A 24,449-nucleotide genomic window follows, 5' to 3' on the forward strand; every position below is an offset into this window, starting at 1 on the left:
TTTCCTTGTACTGAGATACATATTTTTTTCTTATATTTTTAAATCATTGACCGCCTGCCGAGTTTTATTTTTGTTTCTAGGGAATGGTGTCTAGAATGAAAGTTTCTGCAAAAAGCAGAATGTGACGACATTAAAGAACACGTTCCTTATCTGCATGTCAGAATAGAATTTAACTCGCTGGAGGCACAGGCTATGCGATGTGTGAAAGGAAGCCTTTTCCCAATCCTGCGCTTATAACCTTCTATCTGTTCATCTGTGCCATGTGGCAGGTGAAAAATGTAACCTGAGAAAAAAACAAACTTCTGCTTTGCAATATTTCTGCTAAGTGAAGTTTGTTCATCTGAAATATTTGCTCCCAAGGAAAATGGCCCCGGCAATGTCTCCATAGCTCTCTCTCAGGGTTTTAACATTCTTGGGATTTTAAAATGATAAAATTAGAAAAAAATCTAGACACCCCACTGATACAGTGATTTGAAAAATGCACGTCTCATTTTCTGTAAAATAAGATATAGAAATGAATAAAAGCTTCAGAAAAAGTTAAAAAATAAAAAAAATTTAAAAATCCATGCATCTCTCCCTCTTCTGTCCCTTTGTTTTTTTCTCCAGTTCTCCTCCACAGCTGATGGTTAGTAAAGTCTTCTCCGCCAGAATGGGCAGCTTCTGTGGGAGTACAAATAAGTAAGTGCAGGATTTTCCCCCTCCCCTCCCCATCCCCCCAATTTTCCACGTGGCTGTTTCTGGATAGAGTCGTTCTTTGAGGGCCATAAGGCTTTTTGAGGTGAGAAGCAGGATGAGTCCACATTAACAAAGGGGTTTTCAAGGTGGCCTTTGTCCAATACATAGTGAGTATGAAAAGGCCTTGGACCTTATCAGGTGGCCTTAAAGACAAGGGATGGTCTACATACATATATTGGGGGTCTTCACCTGTTAACCCACTCTGTTCCTACTGCCAGTCACCTCGTTCTCATTCCCTGGAAAATGAAAAGTGAAGGGGAAAAGGATAGTATTTCATCTTATAAAAAAAAAATCTCGGGAATTCCCTGGCGGTCCAGTGGTTGGGACTCCACGCTTCCACTGCCGAGGCCCGGGTTCGATCCCTGGTCGGGGAACTCAGATCCCACACGTGGCACGGCCAAAACCAAAACCAAACTAAACCAAAAAATCTCACCTGTGAGTCTGCTCGTTTTATTTATTTCTGAAGGGATGAGGCACAGGGTGAGTTTCCCAAGCTGAGAGGCACCTGAATGGCAGGAGGGATCGTCTGTCTGAGCCATCCGTGTAACCTCTGTGGTCCGTGGGGACTCAGGCTAGGCAATAGTTTGATTTTCACTCCCGAGTTTTTTTTCCCCCTCTTAATTTTACACTTCTGTGTAGCCTGAGAATACTTAAATGTCTAACTTAACTCTTACTCTGGCACAACTGTTCATATATTTTGAATTTTTCAAGCAGAAATATTTCATATACTTCTTTTTTGAATAAAACAACAGAACATTTATTACACTTGGGTAAGTTTGGAAGAAATGTTTATTGTAAATTAAAGGGGTATTCTTAGGGGTCAAATGAAGGCTGATATTTTTTACAATCCTAGGAAATTAAAAGTATGTTCCTCTGCAAATTTGGGTACCTTTGAGTAAGTCCGCTTACTTTTCAACAGAATAATGAATTCACTTTTTTGAGCATTTAACGCTGGATTGTCATGACTTAAGCCAGTATAGGAATTGATATTTATTTCTTTGTGAGGTATTATTTTTCTGACCCTTGATATTACCTGAACATTTATTATACTAACTCCCTCTAATAAAGTATCAAGCTCAGATTTAAGTAAAAATTATTTTGGCTTCATTATGCTGTATTATCCTTGAAATCTTTATTTCATTTGTTAACAAATACAATAAATTATTAACAGCTGCTTCTCTCACGTGTGTTTATGAGTAATTCTAATGTTTAAGAAGTTGTGAAATCAAACTCCTGTAAGAATCATAATTTCTGTCATATGCTCCTCCTGAAAAAGGTTGCTGAATTGCTCATGAATGTTAACTAAGAGTTAAAATGAGTTGCATTTTGAGGGTTTATGTAAAATTACCCTTGAAATGAATAGCCATAGCCTAGGTGTCAGTCACCAGAGGAAGATTTTAGAATTCGGTGTCCCTCGTTACATAATATTGTGAAATTGTTTGGAATGTGTCATTTAGTTTTATAGGTTGAACTACCTCCCAAAGCCTCTCTTGTCTTTTCCCGCAACAAATTCCCCTAAAGTTTAAGTCTCTTCGGTAGATGTGAGACTTTATTAAAAGTTGTCTGTTAGCAAACAGCTTTGTTCGTCCCTTGATGTTTTTCTCCTCTCTCTCCCTTCCTTCCCTCTCTGGACTTAGCTTGCAAGACAGCTTCGAATACATCAACCAAGATCCTAACCTGGGGAAACTGAACACAAATCAGAATAACCTGGGTCCCTGTCGTACTGGAAGTAACCTAGGTAAACTCCGCCACGTAAGCGGGGTCTTGCTTTCCGGGTCCCGCCGTCGTGGGTGTGCGTTTTGCTTTCTTTGAGTTTGTGGTGTTGTTTTGTTTGGGCATTATCTTTAATCTGTGTTTATTTCTGTGTGTGTACTTTGTCCGCCCCCGTGTGTGTCTCCGCCCCAGGTGTGCTGCAGGGATGCGGCAGCAAACTGCCCCCGGGGGCGGCCGAAGGAGGACCGCTCCGGCTCAGCCGCAGTGCCTCTTTCTTTGCAGGTTTGTGTGGAATGCTGAGCACGGTGCGACCCCCACACGTTAGTAAATCCCGGGCAGGTTCTTAGAAACAAATCTGTTGGGCGCCTCTCTAGAAATCCAAGGGGCTCGTGAGATGTTTAGTTCCAAATGCTGCCGAGCGCTTGGCGTTCTGAAACCTCCAGCCCAGAACCCCTGATGGAAACACCTCTGCTCATAGCCCTGCGGCGTAAGCCAATTTGGATCTGAAATGAGCCCTTCGTGTTTCTAAGAGGATAACATCTTCCGATTTTCCTCGGCCTCTTCCGCTGCCGTGAACTGTTTCTCTTTGCCGTGGTATCTTTGATCCATTTTTCACCTGCACCCTTACCTGCACTGTGTCTTCAAAAGTCACCCTAACAAGAGCATGGAAGACCGGCCTCTCCCTCTCTCTGTCCGTAGCATTTAAGTAGTTCAAATGTACTTTCCAGCTTCTTTACAGGTGTAGGCACCTCCATCTCTGGGTAGGTACATTCTGAGACCGGCCCGGCCTTCTAGCCCAGGCTGTCGAATGTCTGCCGCAGGCTGGCGTGATTAACTAGCGTGGGAGCCCTCATTGCGAACATTAGGGGTTGTGTTTACCGCAGACGGTGTTCTGCATTCTGTTTTTCACCGTAGCCGAAATATGCTAGGCACCCTAGTTAACTGACTGACGCCCTCCTGCCTACTTCCGGGTGAGGATAACATGTTTATATACTCTCCTTAAAATTGTGAAAATTAACACGCTTCACAAAATAGCAGGCAAGTGTAATAATCAGGCAGAGCAGCGGGCTTCTCGTGCACCGTAAAGCTTACGTAGCGACGCGTGAGCTACCGTGTAGCTCAACAAGTACACAGTTGAGACCAACGTGAAGTCTGCAGTCCTTTACAGTGTTTTCTTAGCAGCTCTACAGTAGCATTGTGTACGGGTGTATATGGAAAAGAGGCGGAGGAATAGATGTTTGAAAATGAATATAAGTGTTTCTATCTGCCAAGAGAGGGGTTATAAAACACAGAAGGGTTTTTTAAATTCCTGAACTGGTTTTCAAGCCTTTCTCTTCTCGAGGTTGCCTGTAGTTACTACCGAAACTGATTATAAAGCATTGTGAAAGCGCTTAATATTTTGCAGTATTTCAGTACACTGAAACCACTGAAAATACTTGAATGCTATTTAACCGCTACTAACGGGGGAAACGGCTGAAAGTACTGAAAATACTTGAATGCTATTTAACCGCTACTCACGAGGGAAACGGCTGAAAGTTTCTGCTCGAGGACGCCGGCTCGTCCGTCGCACGAAGTGTCCTCACAGCTGCAGGCTCGGCTTCTTTTAGAGGCGAGCGTCCCTCGGAAGAGCCTCTGCAGAGCTGCCGGGGGCCAGGCACGGGCAGGGCGCCGCTGGCCTCTGCCCGCGCCTTCGCCCGTCTCTCCTGAACCGCATTCTGCTTTCCCAGGCCTCCCTGTGCGCGCTGGTGCGGTCACCGCAGCAGTCGCAAAGCGGGTGCAGGCGGTCGGAGCGGCCCGCCTCTGCGAGCCCCGTGACCTGGTCTCCTTGCTTCCTGCAGTGCACAGCACGCCGGTGGACATGCCAAGCAGAGGGCAGAGCGAAGACAGGGACAGCGGCATCGCCCGCTCAGGTACGTGCTTCCCTCTGGCCGGCGGCGCCCGCGGGGCGAGCCCTCGGAGGTCTGGGTGGGACGCGCACCGGGCCGGCTCCCGCGAGCCGAGCGTACGTCGAGCAGCGCCCCGCTGAAAAGAGGGGAGCCTCCCTGAGCCAGTGGCCCCGGGACCGGCTGAGTCCTGAGCATCCAACCCGGGGAAGGATAGTGTCCCCGGGAACCCCTCTGGCTGTGACCACGGGGGCTGCCCGCCGACCTGCTCGCTCTTTCTTCTGTCCTGGAGTCGTGATGCGCCGGATTTTGTCTCCTGTACCCCTTCTCTCCTCATGTCAGGTTGTGACTGACCGGGGTTCTGGGCCTCCTTGATCAATAGATATTGACTAGGGGCCAGACAAGAAATTGAGGCAAGGCTGTACTGGGGCCCCTGCTGCAGCACGAGGGAAGGAGAACAAAGGACAGTCTCCCTTGCCGGCTGGCTCCCTGAGTGGGGGGTGAGCTCATTCCTTATAAGGGGTGAGGGCAGGGGTGTGTCCAGGGGTCGGCCAGAGGTGTGGCTTAAGTGGTCTGCCCGCCCCTTAGGCGGTGCTGAGTGCAGGCGGCGTGTGAAGCTCCCTGCCTTTGCTCCGGGCTCCTCAGAAGTGGCAGTTGGGTTTTTGGTCTCTTTGTATCTTTTGTCCATAATGTGCCCCAACTAACTGCACATGCACCCAGTTATTTTTAGTCCCTTAGAGTTTCTTTGTATCTGTGGGTGGAGGAGAAGCGGGTCCAGGTGCAAGTCCTGCAGCAGAGGGTCCCAGGTCCCAGCCTGTTCATTCCAACTCTGAATTGCTCCCAAGATGAGTGTCCCTCGCCCTTTGAGAAGTGGGACAGTTGAGGGCCACGTTCGCACTGAAGTGAAAGGTCAGTAGCAGCCGGATCTGAACGCCTTCTCAGGAGGAGGGGGCAGACGTGAACCTGATGCAAATGTGAGCTTTGGCTTGTCGGCAGCTGGGCCCCTGAACCCGCCGTCTCTCCTTGGAGGCTCCCGCCCTCCTGTTGGGGGTCCGGGCAGATGGGGGGCTGGCTGCTCCCCTTCCGTCCTGGGAGCTGCTCTGAAATCCCCGCGGCAGCCCTGGGAGGGTCGCCCTCCACCAAAGGCCGCTTGTGCCGCCACCGGGGTCGCTTCCTCCGGCCTGTGCTCCTCACGTCACCCGCACTGTGTGGCCCAGGGTCTTCGTCCTGGAGCAGAGCGGCGGCTCCGGCTGTTTGACCTGCATTAGCAGCGGAAGATGGAGAGAACTTACAGGCGTTGTTTATTCCTGTTTTCTGTAATTTGTAACTTCCCGTCTGAAGAGTTGAGAGCTGGGGAAATGTCTTGAATAGATTTATCTTTCAGAACAGTTGCAGGTTTGCAGAGCAGTCGACGCGGCAGTAGGGAACTCCGGTGTAACCTCCCTGTCGCTAACAGCTCAGCCCGTAAGGTGGGGCGGTTAGTTGTCACGTCCGTTTGGCTCTGCTCGGCTCTGGCAGTTCCTCAGGCTTTGTGCGTTTTGTGACGACCTTGACAGTCTCCAGAAGTAGCAGCCGGGTACTGCGTAGAATGCCAGCTGTTGGCATTTGTGTGATGCTTCGCCCGTGAGTGGACCGGGTTTTGGAAGAGAGGTCACGGAGGTTCGGTGACATTTTCATCGCCCCCAACCAAGGGCGTGTGCTGTCAACGTAAGTTACGACCGCTGGTGGCGGCCTTGGTCACCTGGCTGGCACAGGGTCTGTCTGGCTCTCCCCGTCTCCCGCGGGCGGGGCCCCGCGTCAGCTACTCAGAGCTCTGCTGCGTGGCCGGCTGTCCTCCTTCCTCATGCGTCCTGTCAGTCAGTTGTTCATATCAACATGGACTCAGAATGCTTACTTTACACTTCAGGTCAGCCCACTACTGCTTTATTTTGCCACTCACGTGGCTCCAGCTTTGGCCATGGAAGCCATGGAGTGCTTTCCATTGGCTCCTGTGTTTCTTTAACCTGTCCCACTCTGTGTGTGTGTGTGTGTGTGTGTGTGTGTGTAGCGCTTCCTCGCTTTGTGTGTGTGTGTGTGTGTGTGTGTGTGTAGCGCTTCCTCGCTTTGTGTGTGTGTGTGTGTGTGTGTAGTGCTTCCTCGCTTTGTGTGTGTGTGTGTGTGTGTAGCGCTTCCTCGCTTTGTGTGTGTGTGTGTGTGTGTGTAGCGCTTCCTCGCTTTGTGTGTGTGTGTGTGTGTGTGTGTAGCGCTTCCTCGCTTTGTGTGTGTGTGTGTAGCGCTTCCTCGCTTTGTGTGTGTGTGTGTGTGTGTGTGTGTGTAGCGCTTCCTCGCTTTGTGTGTGTGTGTGTGTGTGTGTAGCGCTTCCTCGCTTTCTGGCACTACAGGATGCTCCAGACGTGCCTCGTAAATGTCCTGCCTCATCCCTAGAATCCGTCGTGTCTCCATGTTGCCCTGTCCTTTCACTGGAGACGGAATTAGATCCCAGGGTCTGGACACCAGACACGTGGGTTTGTGCCGGCTGTGTGTCTGCGTGTCTCTGTGCGTACTGCTGTTGGCGACGCCTGCACCTGTATTCAGTGACGCGTGAGTGCTACTGATTTCTCCGTTGCCCGCTATCTGTGAGCCCGTGGACCGTCCCACCCTCCCCGCCCGGCTTATCTGCAAACCACCTCCGATGGCGAGACACCGGCTCCCGGCCTGCCGTGCATTTAGTTGATGGCTTCATTGCAGGGCACACACAGCAGCGCCAGGGTGCTTACCCCAGTGCTCCTGTGGGAAACGCCTTTTTTAAACGGGAGTGCAGTGCTTGTGTGCAGTTCCTCTGACCTCCCGTCCCCCAGACGTCACTCGTTGCCAAGGTTACCTAGGCCGGCACCTTTGGAGATGGGGAATGTTTGCAGCTGTCAGTACCAGGCCAGCAGAAGCTCTGAAGTCACAGCTGACTCCAGTTCATCTTCACGATGAACTGGCCGCATGACGGCTGCCCCAAAACTCTGAACACACAAGTCACATCTGAAGAGTGACTTTAAGTATCTTTTTTTCCCCAGTAGTTCAGTAAAGAAGTAACTTTAGAAAAGCTTCTTTGTTTGTTTGGTTTTTGCTTTTTAAATCATCCTCTACAGAGAGGAGCTTGATCCGGATGAGGAGTCTGAGAGCACCCAGTACGGTCCCCGGCAGAAAGACAAGACACCGAGGGTCTCTGTCGCCCTCCGCCAGCCCCTTCCCCGCACCTGTCTTCCGCCCGCGTCAGGGAGGAGTGTCGTGGGTGCTGACCGCGTGCCCCTCGTGCGCCGTGTGCCCCGGGGGTGCCACGCGCTGTCTGGGTTGGCACTCCCGAGGGCCCTCTGTCGTAGGAGAGCTCAGTTACCGTGGTGGCTTCCACAGTTGGGCCAGTTTGCTACAGTCGAGGTGAAGGGAAGGAGTCGGCCGGGTAGCCCTGAGTCAGGCTGTGAAGCCACATTTATTATATTTATTGAATAACAATCTTGTACCCCCGAGGCTGGCCAAGAAGAAGCTGATGTGCCCAGCATAAGACTGGGCGAGAGACAGGGGACCCTGAAGATTTGGGACTAAGGAGTGAGGATCTTCTGGTCTTATAAGGGATTTTGAAAACTTGGGGGTGAGGCAGACATGTCTAATTAGGATTTTTTTTATTAAGTAGTATTGTGTGACTTTGAGGAAAAACTCTCTTCTATCTCTCTTCAGAATTCTCAGTAAAATTACCTACTCGCTGATATTTGAAACGGGGATTTGATTTTGGAGGTTTAAGTCCAGCCTCAAGGCTGAAACCAAGCCAGCCTCGCCTGGTAACACTTCGGTGCAGAAATGCCGTACGCTCAGCCAACATTTATAAATTGTCCGTTGTGTCTCAGGCGCTGTCCTGGGTACAAGGAATCACAGATGAATAAGGGCTCCTGGACACGTTTCCTGTGCGTGTTGACGGGCTCAGAAGAAAAGCATCTTGTGGGTGCTCGCAGCACCTCTGCGGTGGACAGAAGGAAGCCTGAGTTGTTAGCGTCTCACCTTGTGGCTGGGCGTTCCCTGGTCTCACAGCTGTTCAGCTCTGTGTGGGATCCCTGTGCGCTGCACAGCGCCTGGCACATTGTAGACACTTGACTCGCAGCCAAGCAAGTCAAGGACTTCAGAACTCATGTCGGGGACTCAGCTTATTTCCATCTGCCTGTGAAAGTGTGAATAAAAGTACGACGGTTCACGTGGAGAAGCTGCCTTCCGAGGGGTGCCCATGAGCATGGTATACTGCACTTCCTGAAGTCAGCCCGGTGCCCTGTGATCCGCCTGTGCAAGCGTCAGCCAGCCGACTGGCACATTCCACTCCCTTCTGCCCCCGACTGAGTAACATTTCCGTGTCCTGATTCCTCAACCCTGGGGGGTAAAGGGGAAAACATCTGTCTTCTCCCTCTGTTCTTCCAAACCCGTAGAGCTCCTCCAAGCAGCCGGGGTTTGAAATCAGCAAGCCCTTTGCCTGCCTGACGGGGACCGGTGGGGCTGTGCGTCGGCCACACGCAGGGACGCGCCGTGACGGGGCAGGAGGCAGCAGAGAGGCTGAGGGCAGCCGAGTCACCCAGGCAGAGAACACGTCTAGGACCAGATGCGCCTCCTGCAGAGCCGAGGGGGTGGCGAGGGGCGGGAGCGGGAAGTGCCGTGTATCTGGAGGTGGCGGCGGGAGAGGGTGCTTTGCGGGGCAAGTCCCTTCTGCCTGGATTTCACCTCGAAACACGGGGGGACGAAGCAGTCAAGGGGGGGACACGCGCGCGAGTCGGCTTCGTGTGCGGCACCGGTTCCCGGGCAGCAGTTAGCAGTACTTCCGTGGACTCTTCGTTGTATCCGAAGTCTGCAGGCTGCCCTCTGACTGGATGAGTAATGTTTGTTACGTTTGGAACGTGGGGCTGGTGCCTGGTCACCGATGCCCTTGCCGTGTCGGCGACCCCTGTTCGTTTTTCAAAGGGTGTTTTCTTGGCTGCACCGCAGCCTTCGAGTGGCTCCCCCTGCTGGCTGTGGCCGGTAGAGCCTGAACGGTTAGGTCCCTGGGCTTGTATGGATGTTTTTCACGTCGGTGCACGTGGGCTCCTGGAGCCCAGCTCTCAACTTCCCAATCTTCTTCCCGCAGCCTCCCTGAGCAGCCTTCTCATCACACCCTTCCCGTCGCCAAGCTCCTCTACGTCCTCCTCCAGCAGTTACCAGCGCCGCTGGCTTCGGAGCCAGACCACGAGCTTGGAAAACGGCATCATTCCCAGGAGGTGAGCTGGGTTCCCCCGGCTGTGCAGGGCGCTGGGGCGGGCGGCCCGGGGATGCTGGCGGACAGCGCGCTCACCTGCTGTCGGCACAGACGGGCCGGAGCTTTCCGCTCGGCTTCAGCTCAGCCTGGAAGTTCACAGGTGAGAGGTTCCGGGAGAGACACTGGGACTACCTGGGTAGATTTGGCATTGATTTAAAGTGAGTGTGTGCTCTCTTTGCACTGGCTCCCTTCCAGGTGTAGCCTTTGTAAGTTAGAAGGCTGGAATAAATCTTTCCCTGGCTACGGTGACACCAGTGTGGTCTTTGAAAATATATGGACTCAAGGATGGTTTGTTCTTGGTGAAACAAATTCTTAAACAGTCAGCAGTCTGATTACGAATAGAGACAGCATCGAGATATTCTCTGCCTTCGTTTCAGTTGGTTTTCAGATCTAAAGTTCCGTTATGTTGCAAAACGCACGTTTTTGGCTTATGATGATGTTACATCAGTACCTTCCTACCTCTTCTTCCTAAACTTAAAAGGGAATTAAGATAGGTTGTAACTATTACAAACCCACATGACAGTTGGCTGCCTCAGTAAGTGAATAGAGATCGGCATGTGTCAGCTCTGTGAAGGGGTAAAGAGTCGGCTGCAGGCCTGCACTTCAGGAGCTCGCAGAGACAATGCTCACATAAGCAGTGGTGTGAAGGAGCTAAGTGCTAAATGCTCGGAGAGGCTGCGGGTGTGCGGCTCGGGAGAGGGACGCAGCCTTGCGGGAGGTCTTGGGGTTTGGGCAGCCTTCGTGAAGGGGGGGGGGGGTCCTGAAAGCACAGGCTGAGAAACTGGGGGGGCCAAGGCGTGTGCAGGGCATCAGGCTGCTGGCCCCCTTCTCCCAAAATTAACATCACATGTTAGTTTTGTTCGTTTTTTAAAGAAACATTATGTTCCAGGGCTTCAGGCATTTTCAGAATAACCTATAAAATGAATGTAAGGCTTTTCCATTAAAAATATTTTACTTACAAAATATAATAGAAATAATAGTGATACGTGACTATTATCACAAGGTTATAAATTACTGAAATGTTTTGGTGTAATAACTTTATATAATATAATCAATAGTAATACTTCACGCACTATCTTCATCCATCATGAGGTTTTCCTGGCTCACTTTTCTGCACATTCATTTGTTTAGGTCATCAAAATGTGTACGTCAATCGGCATCATTGAAAGCAGCATTAGTCACTCCGGGCAAATGCAAGATGACAAATAATTTTTCATAACTTTTTTATTTTGGGAAAGCTCTTTGTGCGCATTGCAGCTGTTACTGGAGCTATATAGGTTATAACAACATTGAGATAAATTTGTAATAAACCTTAAAAATATAAATTTCGGGTTGTTTGGCCTGAGGTGATCCAGCACTGGAGGCTACAGGCTCTTTCTTGGGGCTAATGGCGGACTCTGGGAGGGCTCACGCCAAGGAGTACTTCCAGAACTTCTGCTGCCAGAGTCCTTGTCCCCACAGTGAGCCACAGCCATCCCCTGCCTGTGCAGGAGACCCCCCAACACTAGCAGCCGTGGGGCTGACAGGGTCTCAGTGCTCTGGCCAGGTGTCAGGCCTGAACCTCTGAGGTGGGAGAGCCGAGTTCAGGACGTTGGTCCACAAGAGACCTCCCAGCCCCACGTAATATCGGTGGGTGAGAGCTCTCCCAGAGGTCTCCATCTCAACACTAAGACACAGCTCTACTAAACGACCAGCAAGCTCCAGTGCTGGATGCCCCATGCCAAACAACTAGCAAGACAGGAACACAACCCCATCCATTAGCAGAGAGGCTGCCTAAAATCATACTAAGTTCACAGACACACCAAGACACACCACCGGATGCGGACCTGCCCACCAGAAACACAAGATCCAGCCTCATCCAGCAGAACACAGGCACCAGTCCCCTCCACCAGGAAGCCTGCACAACCCACTGAACCAAACTTACCCACTGGGGACAGACACCAAAAACTACAGGAACTACGAACCTGCAGCCTGCGAAAAGGAGACCCCAAACACAGTAAGTGAAGCAAAATGAGAAGACAGAGAAACACACAGCAGATGAAGGAGCAAAGTAAAAACCCACCAGACCAAACAAATGAAGAGGAAATAGGCAGTCTACCTAAAAAAGAATTCAGAGTAATGATAGTAAAGATGATCCAAAATCTTGGAAATAGAATGGAGAAAATGCAAGAAACGTTTAACAAGGACCTAGAAGAACTAAAGAGCAAACAAACAATGATGAACAACACAATAAATGAAATTAAAAATTCTCTAGAAGGAATCAATAGCAGAATAACTGAGGCAGAAGAACGGATAAGGGACCTGGAAGGTAAAATAGTGGAAATAACTACCGCAGAGCGGAAAAAAGAAAAAAGAATGAGAAGAATTGAGGACAGTCTCAGAGACCTCTGCAACAACATTAAACGCCCCAACATTCGAATTATAGGGGTCCCAGAAGAAGAAGAGAAAAAGAAAGGGACTTAGAAAATGTTTGAAGAAATTATAGTTGAAAACTTCCCTAATATGGGAAAGGAAATAGTCAATCAAGTCCAGGAAGCACAGAGAGTCCCATACAGAATAAATCCAGGGAGAAACATGCCAAGACACGTATTAATCAAACTGTCAAAAATTAAGTACAAAGAAAAAATATTAAAAGCAGCAAGGGAAAAACAACAAATAACACACAAGGGAATCCCCATAAGGTTAACGGCTGATCTTTTCAGCAGAAACTCTGCAAAGCAGAAGGGAGTGGCAGGACGTACTTAAAGTGATGAAAGGGAAAAACCTACAACCAAGATTGCTCTACCCAGCAAGGATCTCATTCAGATTTGATGGAGAAATTAAAACCTTTACGGACAAGCAAAAGCTAAGAGAATTCAGCACCACCAAACCAGCTTTACAACAAATGGTAAAGGAACTTCTCTAGATAAGAAGCACAAGAGAAGGAAAAGGCCTACAATAACAAACCCCAAACAATTAAGAAAATGGTAATAGGAACATACATATCGATAACTACCTTAAATGTAAACGGATTAAATGCTCCAACCAAAACACATAGACAGGCTGAATGGATACAAAAACAAGACCTGTATACATGCTGTCTACGAGAGACCCACTTCAGACCTAGGGACACGTGCAGACTGAAAGTGAGGGGATGGAAAAAGATATTCCATGCAAATGGAAATCAAAAGAAAGCTGGAGTAGCAATTCTCATATCAGACAAAGTAGACTTTAAAACAAAGAGTATTACAAGAGACAAAGAAGGACACTACATAATGATCAAGGGGTCAATCCAAGAAGAAGATATAGCAATTGTAAATATGCGCCCAACATAGGAGCACCTCAGTACATAAGGCAAAGTCTAACAGCCATAAAAGGGGAAATCGACAGTAACACAATCATAGTAGGGGACGTTAACACCCCACTTTCACCAATGGACAGATCAACAAAAATGAAAATAAATAAGGAAACACAAGCTTTAAATGATACATTAAACAAGATGGACTTAATTGGTATTTATAGGACATTCCATCCAAAAACAACAGAATACTTTTTCTTCTCAAGTGCTCATGGAACATTCTCCAGGATAGATCATATCTTGGGTCACAAATCAAGCCTTCGTAAATTTAAGAAAATCGAAATCGTATCAAGTATCTTTTCTGACCACAACGCTATGAGACTAGATATCAATTACGGGGAAAAAAACTGTAAAATATACACACACATAGAGGCTAAACAATACGCTACTAAATAACCAAGAGCTCACTGAAGAAATTAAAGAGGAAATCAAAAAATACCTAGAAACAAATGACAATGAAAACACGACGACCCAAAACCTATGGGATGCAGCAGAAGCAGTTCTAAGAGGGACGTTTATAGCAATACAATCCTACCTCAAGAAACAAGAAAAATCTTAAATAAACAATCTAACATTACACCTAAAGCAATTAGAGAAAGAAGAACAAAACCCCCAAAGTTACCAGAAGGAAAGAGGTCATAAAGATCAGATCAGAAATAAATGAAAAAGAAATGAAGGAAACGATAGCAAAGATCAATAAAACTAAAAGCTGGTTCTTTGAGAAGATAAACAAAATTGATAAACCACTAGCCAGACTCATCAGGAAAAAAAGGGAGAAGACTGAAATCGATAGAATTAGAAATGAAATTAGAAATGAAAAGGGAGAAGTAACAACTGACACTGCAGAAATACAAAGGATCATGAGAGATAAATTACTACAAGCAACTATATGCCAATAAAATGGACAACCTGGAAGAAATGGACAAATTCTTAGAAAAGTACATCTTTCCAGGACTGAACCAGGAAGAAATAAAAAATATAAACAGACCAAATCACAAGCACTGAAATTAAACTGTGATTAAAAATCTTCCAACAAACAGAAGCCCAGGACCAGATGGCTTCACAGGCAAATTCTATCAGACATTTACAGAAGAGCTAACACCTATCCTTCTCAAACTCTTCCAAAATATAGCAGAGGGAGGAACACTCGCAAACTCATTCTATGAGGCCACCATCACCCTGATACCAAAACCAGAGAAAGATACTACAAAAAAAGAAAATTACACACCAATATCACTGATGAACATAGATGCAAAAATCCTCAACAAAATACTAGCAAACAGAATCCAAAAGCACATTAAAAGGATCATACACCATCATCAAGTGGGGTTTATCCCAGGAATGCAAGGATCCTTCAATATATGCAAGTCAATCAATGTGATACACCATATTAACAGATGGAAGGAGAAAAACCATATGATCATCTCAATAGATGCAGAAAAAGCTTTCGACAAAATTCAACACTGATTTATGATAAAAACTCTCCAGAAAGTGGGCATAGAGGGAACTTAACTCAACATAATAAAGGCCATATATGACAAACCCACAGCCAACATCATTCTCAATGGTGAAAAACTGAAACCATTTCCACTAAGATCAGGAACAAGACAAGGTTGCCCACTCTCACCACTGTTATTCAACATAGTTTTGGAAGCGTTAGCCACAGCAATCAGAGAAGAAAAAGAAATAAAAGGAATCCAAATCGGAAAAGAAGAAGTAAAGCTGTCACTCTTTGCAGATGACATGATACTGTACATAGAGAATCCTAAAGATGATACCAGAAAACTACTGGAGCTAATCAATGAATTTGGTAAAGTAGCAGGATACAAAATTAATGCACAGAAGTGTCTTGCATTCCTAGACACTAATGATGAAAAATCTGAAAGAGAAATTAAGGAAGCACTCCAATTTACCACTGCAACAAAGAGAATAAAATACCTAGGAATAAACCTACCTAAGGAGACAAAAGACCTGTATGCAGAAAATTATAAGACACTGATGAAAGAAATTAGAGATGATACAAACAGATGGAGAGATATACCATGCTCTTGGATTGGAAGAATCAACATTGTGAAAATGACTCTACTACCCAAAGCAATCTACAGATTCAGTGCAATCCGTATCAAACTACCAATGGCATTTTTCACAGAACTAGAGCAAAAAGTTTCACAATATGTATGGAAAGACAAAAGACCCCAAAGAGCCAAAGCAATCTTGAGAAAGAAAAACGGAGCTGGAGGAATCAGGCTCCCTGACTTCAGACACTACTACAAAGCTACAGTAATCAAGACAGTATGGTACTGGCACAAAAACAGAAATATAGATCAATGGAACAGGATAGAAAGCCCAGAGATAAACCCACGCTCATATGGTCACCTTATCTTTGATAAAGGGGGCAAGAATATACAATGGAAAAAGACAGCCTGTTCAATAAGTGGTGCTGGGAAAACTGGACAGCTACATGTAAAAGAATGAAATTGGAACACTCCCTAACACCGTACACAAAAATAAACTCAATATGGATTAAAGACCTAAATGTAAGACCAGACACTATAAAACTCTTAGAGGAAAACATAAGCAGAACGCTATATGACATAAATCACAGCAAGATCCTTTTTGACCCACCTCCTAGAGAAATGGAAATAAAAACAAAAATAAACAAGTGGGACCTAATGAAACTTAAAAGCTTTTGCACAGCAAAGGAAACCATAAACAAGACGAAAAGACAACCCTCAGAATGGGAGAAAATATTTGCAAGTGACAAAGGATTAATCTTCAAAATATACAAGCAGCTCATGCAGCTCAATATCAAAAAAACAAACAACCCAATCCAAAAATGGGCAGAAGACCTAAACAGACATTTCTCCAAAGAAGAGATACAGATTGCCAACAAACACATGAAAGGATGCTCAACATCACTAATCATTAGAGAAACGCAAATCAAAACTACAATGAGGTAGATCACCTCACACCAGTCAGAATGGCCATCATCAAAAAGTCTACAAACAGGGCTTCCCTGGTGGTTCAGTGGTTTAAGAATCTGCCTGCCAATGCAGGGGACACGGGTTTGAGCCCTGGTCTGGGAAGATCCCACGTGCCATGGCGCAACTAAGCCCGTGAGCCACAACTACCGAGCCTGCACGTCTGGAGCCTGTGCTCCACAACGGGAGAGGCCGCGACAGTGAGAGGCCTGCGCACCGGGATGAAGAGTGGTCCCCGCTCGCCACAACTGGAGAAAGCCCTCGCACAGAAACGAAGACCCAACACAACCAAAAATAAATTTTAAAAAAAAATCTAGAAACAATAAATGCTGGAGAGGGTGTGGAGAAAAGGGAACCCTCTTGCACTGTTGGTGGGAATGTAAACTGATACAGCCACTATGGGGAACAGTATGGAGGTTCCTTAAAAAACTAAAAATAAAACTACCATGTGACCCAGCAATCCCACTACTGGGCATATACCCTGAGAAAACCATAATTCAGAAAGAGTCATGTACCAAAATGTTCACTGCAGCACTATTTACAATAGCCAGGACATGGAAGCAACCTAAGTGTCCATCGATAGATGAATGGATAAAGAAGATGTGGCACATATATACAATGGAATATTACTCAGCCATAAAAAGAAACGAAATTGAGTTATTTGTAGCGAGGTGTATGGACCTAGAGTCTGTCATACAGAGTGAAGTAAGTCAGAAAGAGAAAAACAAATACCGTATGCTAACACATATATATGGAATCTTAAAAAAAAGGTTCTGAAGAACCTGGGGGCAGGACAGGAATAAATACGCAGACGTAGAGAATGGACCTGAGGACATGGGGAGTGGGAAGGGTAAGCTGGGACGAAGTGAGAGAGTGGCATGGACATATATACACTGCCAAATGTAAAATAGATAGCTAGTGGGAAGCAGCCGCATAGCACAGGGACATTAGCTTGTTGCTGTGTGACCACCTAGAGGGGTGGAATAGGGAGGATGGGAGGGAGTTGCAAGAGGGAGGAGATATGGGGATATATGTATACATACAGCTGATTCACTTTGTTATACAGCAGCATTGTAAAGCAATTAGACTGCAATAAAGATGTTAAAAAAAACTGAAAAAAACATAAAATTCAGTACATCTGGATCAGACGATTCTTACGGAACAGTTTTGCTAAAGATTCAGGTCTTCACACACATCCATTTTAAGTCTGAATGGAATTTTAAATGTATCTTTATACACAGTTATTTTTATGTTTCCTCTGCCATTTCCTGTGACTTATGGAGGTCTTACAAGAAACTGGATGTGTCTTCGTGGACTGCATATAATTCAGAACGCCTGTTTACGCATTGTGTCACTACATCGTCAATTATACGGAAAGTTAATTTTAAAATGGGCTGCATTATTAATCATTTCTTCTTCTGAAGCTTCATATGAAAGTTGTGGGTATTTTCTATCCAATGCAGCAATCTCTACATTCAATTTCTGTTTCTGTGCCTGTGGATATTTGCTTTGCAGTGTTGCTGCAGTTTTCAAAACGAGGTATTAACAAACTCTGTAAAGAATTCTAATAAGTCCGTGATGCACTGTATTGCGTTGTGCACTGTCGGCTCTTACTCTGTGATAATTTACTGCCCTGGGCTCAGGACGAAGAGCTAAGTGTTGTGCGGCCTCCACAGGGGCGGGGCTCTGATGATGGACAGACGGGCTGCCTCCCCCCGCGGTCCGGGCCTTGCCCCAGCCCTTCCCCCTCCCATGGCCGTGCCCTCTGCCGCCGCCGCCACCACCACCCATCTGGGCCCAGGTCCCAGCCTTGGGGCCTTGTGGCACCCCCTTGGTTCTGGACTCGTGGGCGTGTGCCTGACCCCCCGCCATCCCCCCGCCCCCCGCCGTGCGCCCGGCCGCCTGGCGTCTGCACTGCCCACGCCCATGCACCATCACCCCATCAGACTTCACTTACAGAACGTAAGTTAAAGGTGACACGGTTAAGAATCAAGGTAGCACCCGGAGAACGTCGCCGCGAGCCTGGGCCCTCCTGAGAGCAGCCCCGCAAGGCGGGGGGCGCAGGCTGTGAGCCGGTCCTGGACTCGCCCTTGCCTGACGCCCAGGACGGAAGGGCCGCGGGCGCTCAGCTTCGGTCACTGTGCCCGTGAAGACCCTTCAGCTACCGGGGCCGCCGCCCGTCTCTCCCTCGTGGCAGGTGCGTGGGCGGGGAGTAGTTTCTGACGCTGGACCGGAGAACGCTGGGTACCAGGGATGCGATTGCCTCCGGCTGTGAGAGGAAGTCACAGCACTCGGAGACCTCACTCCTGAGAGAGTGCAGGGTGGCCAGGCAGGATCTTCACAGTCTTACGGTTGGTTGCTCGCTGACCCCCGTGCCACGTGGGGAGCGTTGGCGACCGGCGGGTGCGGGGAGTCGGCGGGGGCAGTTTACCCGCTGGCGCAGAGGTGCTGCCCGTGGGGGAGAGAAGCTGCGGATTCCCCGCTTAGTGCGGCTGGTGAAACCCTAAAGAACCTAGTATGACGTCCCAGAAAGGCTTTGGCCCGGAATTGTGAAATGAATAACCAGACAGAGTCGCTGACGAGATGTCCCTTGACCTGCAGACACGGTGATTTCATACGTTCCAACGTGACCCATAGATTCCGCCTAAATTCAGAGCTGACATAGCCAGTCAGACTGAGCAGTCCTGAGGCCAATTACAGGTCTCTGAGATGTACTTAAAGAGCCCCAGTTTTTGCTTTATTTAGGATCTTGAAGTATTTACAGTGTACGTAAATGCTCATTCACGTGTCAACAAAATTCTATTTGAAAAATCCAGTGTGTAGCGTGGTCTTCCCTTGACTTGAAGGCCTGTCAGCTGGTGTGATCGCTCCCGGCCCGTCCCCCCAGTGGATGGATCAGACGTGGCGCCAGAGCCCCTGGTCATTCCCAGTGTCCGAGCAACGAGCCGGGGCTAGCAGACAGAACCCCTGGGCTCTGACTCCGGCGTGGTCACTGAAAAGCTTTCTGTTCTGAAGCAAGTTGGTTAGTCACTCTGCCCCAGTTTTCACATTTGCAGAATGGTCTGTGTGTCTTACCTGTTGCCTTGAGGGGAAAGCTAGGATGAAGTATTTGTGCTCATACTTAAATTTTTTAAGACATTCTGAAACAGGCTTTCATTGTAGATTGATCTTAAAAGTATATTTACAAATACCGCATGACCTGATTTATTCCAGTTTGCCTGGTTGATCCAAGATGACAGATTGAATTAAGTTCAGCTGCTTTAGAATTCAGCAGAGAGACATAGGGAAGCGAGTAAGAGCCATGCACGCTATTAAAGCTGCGGGTGTTTTTCAGAAATTCAGCAGCCGGCACCGTCCGCTGTGCTAGGTGCAGTTGTTTACTGTTTCTAGGGTGGAGCTGAAGCTGACACACATCTGCAGAGGGCTCAGTGGTCACTGCAATCTGATTATTAAGGACCACACTGGCCAAAGATGAGTGGACTGATGTAGTCATTTTACTTTTGCCAAAGGGGGGAAATAGGAGATAACGAAGAAGAAAGGGTTGTAAGAAAGAATTGGTGTAACATAAACTCAGAATTTCCCCTACAGAATAGGAGTAAACTGGTGCAGAAAAACAAAGTTATAGGACGAGTACTTTGGAAAAGAAGAGGGAGCATTGTTTGAAATTAAGTAAAATGGTAAGAGCGCCTCGAGAATTTCTTTCTGACGAGCAGATGATTAGTATCTAGGGATTTCTCAGAGAAAGCAATAACGGGCAGCATTTACAAGAGCATCTGGAAACCGTGTCCTTCCCGCGCCATGTCTGCCGGCGAGGACTTTTACTGATTTACCAGCCACACCTAAGTCTCCGGGATCTTGCTTAAAGTCGAGCAAAACAATGACGTATCCCTCTGAGGTTAGAGCAAGATGTCTTCTCCTTTCCTTTAAAAATAAGATAGCTTTCCTGACCATAAAACTTCTGATGTGCGTATGCTTTTAAAACGTGGGTATGTTGGAAATCACGGGAACATTACAGGCTGTGAGCAGAGCACGACAGAACAAGCTAAAGACCAAGAAGGAGGCTGGCTGCCTCAAGCCCCGTGAGCAGACGTGACCCTTAGGGTGTAGTTTGTAGTAAAGGAGGTGGAAGAGGTGGTGTCCCAAGCTTGGTGACAGACAAGGCTGAACGGTGGAGCCCGTGAGAAAGAGAAGGCTCCCTGCACGCCCACCATGTGCCAGGCTAGGCGCTTTCCTTTGCAGTGTGATGTCCTTTGCTTTGGTGTCTTTGTAGGAAAAAACCAAACTAATTTAAAAAATTTTTTTCACTCTTGCGGTTAGCAGCTATGTGGTCACATGCTGGTTTTTCAGACTAGTTAAAGTAGAGACATGGATTGGCCGTATTTGTGAGGCTTACGCCTTACGACAAATTGAATACATATTCAGAGTTTATTGGCTTCTCTTGTCCTAGAAGCAGAGTCTCTGCAGAGAATCTTAAGTTGGTCGAGGATCTGACTGTAGCAAAAGAGGTGGGTCTTTCTGCCCCGGGGGGTTTCCCAGAGAGTATCCTCAGTCGCATGGCTTAATCTCAGCATTTATAGGAGTAACTTCATCTGATGGTTTTAATAACCTTGGGAAAGTAAGCCTCAGCTACTAGTAAATGTCCACACGTGATGCCCGGGTCACACAGAATACCACAGAGGACCATCTCTCCTCAGGTGTTCTTATCCATCGGTATCTGTCAGCCAAAACAAAGGGCCTGTGTTTTGAGCCAGCGGGTGCTTCACACCCCTTCCTAAACGCGGCCAATCTGCTGTAACATAGTCCAAGGGAAAAGGACTAAGAGTCTTACAAGAGGGCCTTTGAAATTACTTTCAGTTCTCACTTAAGGTTCTTTTTGTGTTAGGCCAACACTGAGCGTCAAGCGGAGGTTTTCGTTTTCACCACGGAGTCTGATGCGGGAGGCCGGCCTGGCGGTAGACACGCTCTGAGTTAGGACCGCGTGCCCGGGTCGGCCGTCAGGGTGTCGCCCCGGCGTTACGGTCCGTCCTCGGTGTGGTTCACTGATGCAGGGTGTCGCCCCGGCGTTACGGTCCGTCCTCGGTGTGGTTCACTGACGCAGGGTGTCTCCTCAAACCCCTCCTCCTTCCAGGTCAACGGATGAGACGTTCAGCTTGGCCGAAGAAACCTGCAGTTCCAACCCGGCCATAGTGCGGAGGAAGAAGATCGCCATAAGCCTCATCTTTTCCCTGTGTGAGAAGGAGGAGGCCCAGGGGGACTTCCAGGACTTCTTTTTTTCTCATTTCCCCCTGTTCGAGTCTCACATGAACAGGCTGAAGAGTGCAATTGAAAAGGTACTGAGAATGCAGTCCGTTGTCACATGGGGCCGTAAGGGTGGAGGGGTCTCTGTACCGGATCACTTTCCCAGGGCATGTAGATCGGCTGCAGCAGTGGTAGGAAGTTCCCTAGGCACACTGATGTCAGGTACTTTGGGAAAGGGAATTACTGCCCCCGACGACTTCGGGATTGCTTTGGGAAAGGGAATTACTGCCCCCGACGACTTCGGTCATGACTAGCTTGAGTGTGAGCTCTAACATCGTCTCTTATTAATAAAGCCCAGTAGATGGTTACGAAGGAATTTCTTCTCCGCATAATGTGGCTTGTTTTCTTTCCACCGAAGGCCATGATCTCGTGCAGGAAGATAGCGGAGTCAAGTCTCCGTGTCCAGTTTTATGTCAGCCGTCTGATGGAAGCTCTGGGGGAGTTCAGGTAAACTGGCAAGGTTTGGCAAATGCAACCGGGGGAATTGGTGAGCAGCAGTGGCATCGGCCATGGATCTCGGGATGCGTGGGGACCACAGCTCGGGAATGTTGGCGGCTGGCAGTTATTAGTCATTTTAGCAGCTCCTTCCTTGGAAGCTAAGGCCCAGTGGAGCAAAAAGTTTAAGCCACCAGCACTGAGTAATCCTCACGACTGCCAGATAGACGGTCCCTGATGTGATTGTTCCTAACAGAGTGAATGGAGAAAACTAATATTCATACGTCTCGTGTCACCTCCCAAAAGCCCTAAGAGTAAGCACTCTTAGCCCATTTTACAGATGTGGAAACTGGAGGTTGAGATGCTTGTCCACAGCATAAGTGGGGAGAGTATGCACGTCCGGGAGGTTACACTCCAGTTTGCCAGGACAGCCCTGTGTACACCCGGTGTCCTCCTGAGGGTGTCCTGGTCAGGACATTAAATTGTATGGTCACCCTAGCGTGTCCTCCCTGTCAGTTCCTAACTGTTGATCTTTGTACCCCAGAGACCGGTTTTCTGGAGGTCTTGCCCCTCATGTCTGGGCTGTAGCTGGGATCCACGGTCACCATGCTGAGTGGGGCTGTTGCAGCGCTTCTTAGGGCCAATTTCTGGGTGCAGAATGGAATCACACTTCAAAGCCGTCACGAGCTAATTAAGAGCCCAACCGTTCCTCTCTAGCCCAGGGATAAAAATGTTTACGATTCTTAGAATATTAGAACGTTTTTGTGATGCTTAAGGTAGAGGCTGGTGAACTCTACTGCTGCTTGGAGCCAAATCCCCACCCAGCCTTAGTTGAACCCTGGGTTATGTGTAAAGTACTCAAGTAGCACGTTAGTCCTTATCTGGGGATCGTTCATACCCAAGTCGCACATTTGAGAAATAGTGTGAAGCTGTGTGTTTCGATGGCAGTGTGGTGACTAGCGAACCTTCTATGGTTTGTGTGTGTAGCGCCGGGCGGGCTGTGGTCAGACTCGAAGCTGTCTTGTGCTGGAGGGTCTGGACACTCATTTAATAGAAGGTCCAGAATCTGAAAGGACAGGACCTGAGGCCTCACTGTGGATAGACGGGTCTCATCCTCACCTCAGCGACCTGCCGCTCCAGAAACAGCGACAGGATCACGTGTTAGCGTTTGGAAACCTTGGCGTCAGTAAGCGAAGCCCAGGTCCACGTAGCTGTCACTCGTCACTGCCGGCTGCTCAGCAGGTGCTCTGCCTTGTGCCAGGGCAGGATCCTGTGTGTCCCGGCTCTTTGATGCACACGGCCGGAAACTCAGGTCAGAACATGCCTCGTGTACCTCCATCCGGGAGGAGGCGGTGTCTCCTAGACGCAGAGGTGCCAGTGGAGATCCTAGGCTCGTTGGTGCGCTGCCTGGAAGGACCGCCGCGAGCCACGTGGCCTGCAGCAGAGTCCCCGGCACCAGGCGCGCTCACCCGGACCTTGTCATTCAGTGCGTGCGTGTCTCCCGCAAGGAACTCCTTTACGCCTCCAGTTTCCTAATCCGTAAAGTGGCACGGCCAGACTCGTCACTTTCCCTGACAGCTTACAGTTCTAAGAATTTGATTCTATTAGCCCGTGTAACAATCTAGTATGTAATATGGTGAAGAAGAGCCATTTATGTTCTTCTTTCATCTAAAGTGAATAGGGCGCTTTGGTTCAAAGAACGAAAGCACTAACCAGAAATTGGGAAACTTGAGTTGCCTCTGGTCACATTTTCAGTCTAGCATGTTCATTCTTTCTTCCTTTATTTTTTTTCCTATGAAAATTGGCATAAATTCTGACACAAGGCATCGTGCAGATAAGTTTTTCTAAGGATGACTATTTTATGTCAGTGGTTAGTATACCTTTCCTGTAAAGGGTCTCTGCCCCACGGCTGCTGAGCTTTGCTGTCGTGCAAACGCAGCGACAGATAACACGGAGATGATTGAGCATGGCTGTGTGCCGATAAAACTTTATTTATAAAAAAAAAGGTCAGATTTGGCCTGTGCATCGTGTCCTAGTTTACCACCCCTGTTTTACATTCTGCTTTGGATGCCTTAGGGGCTACCTAGATCCAGATGACTGTTTTCTTCTGGATTCCTTTACACAAAGATCATCCGCCGTGACATCTGTGACAGTTCCGTATACCTTCTCTTCTGTAGAGGGACCATCTGGCGCTTGTACTCCGTCCCGAGGATAGCCGAGCCCGTGTGGCTGGCCATGACCTCCAGCACCTTGGAGAAGACGCAGCTGTGCCAGCGCTTCCTCAAGGAGTTTACACTCCTGATAGAGCAGATCAACAAGAACCAGTAAGCAGTGGCGCTCTGGAGCCTTGAATGCCACTTCCGAGGCTGGTGTACGCGCCGTAGGCGACAGGCCTCTTCCTGCATTGACTCACCCCGTTGTGTCTTCTCCCGTTTCTCCAAGGTTTTTTGCTGCCTTGCTGACCGCAGTCTTAACCTACCACCTGGCCTGGGTGCCCACCGTCATGCCCGTCGACCACCCTCCCATCAGAGCCTTCTCCGAGAAACGCACCTCTCAGCTGGTCAACACGCTGGCCAAGACGCACCCGTACAACCCTCTCTGGGCGCAGCTGGGTCAGTACCGCGCGTGACCGTTCAGAGGCCATGTGGGACAGAATAGGAAAGACGGGGGCCTCTTCAGTTGCTATCCGCCATCCAGCCTGGCGATCCCCGGTTGTCGCTGGGCTGCAGGGAGCGGGGGATTGGCCCACGGATTCTGCCTGTAAAGCAGCCCCC

General features: G+C 48.3%; 1 protein-coding gene across 5 annotated transcripts in view; it reads left to right on the top strand.

Moving 5' to 3' along the window:
- The window catches only part of FNIP2 (folliculin interacting protein 2), a 118,603-nt gene that overhangs the window by 63,729 nt on the left and 30,425 nt on the right, over nt 1–24,449 (top strand). For all 5 annotated transcript variants that reach the window (XM_068542399.1, XM_068542400.1, XM_068542397.1 and 2 more), the window contains 9 exons: nt 607–678; nt 2,373–2,473; nt 2,641–2,730; nt 4,287–4,358; nt 9,457–9,586; nt 21,071–21,272; nt 21,599–21,687; nt 23,853–23,999; nt 24,118–24,287. In XM_068542399.1, coding sequence (XP_068398500.1) covers nt 607–678; nt 2,373–2,473; nt 2,641–2,730; nt 4,287–4,358; nt 9,457–9,586; nt 21,071–21,272; nt 21,599–21,687; nt 23,853–23,999; nt 24,118–24,287 — 1,073 coding nt within the window. The remainder of the gene's footprint in view (nt 1–606; nt 679–2,372; nt 2,474–2,640; nt 2,731–4,286; nt 4,359–9,456; nt 9,587–21,070; nt 21,273–21,598; nt 21,688–23,852; nt 24,000–24,117; nt 24,288–24,449) is intronic.

Source organism: Eschrichtius robustus, chromosome 4, assembly GCF_028021215.1.
Source record: "Eschrichtius robustus isolate mEscRob2 chromosome 4, mEscRob2.pri, whole genome shotgun sequence".
NCBI classification, from domain to species: domain Eukaryota; kingdom Metazoa; phylum Chordata; class Mammalia; order Artiodactyla; family Eschrichtiidae; genus Eschrichtius; species Eschrichtius robustus.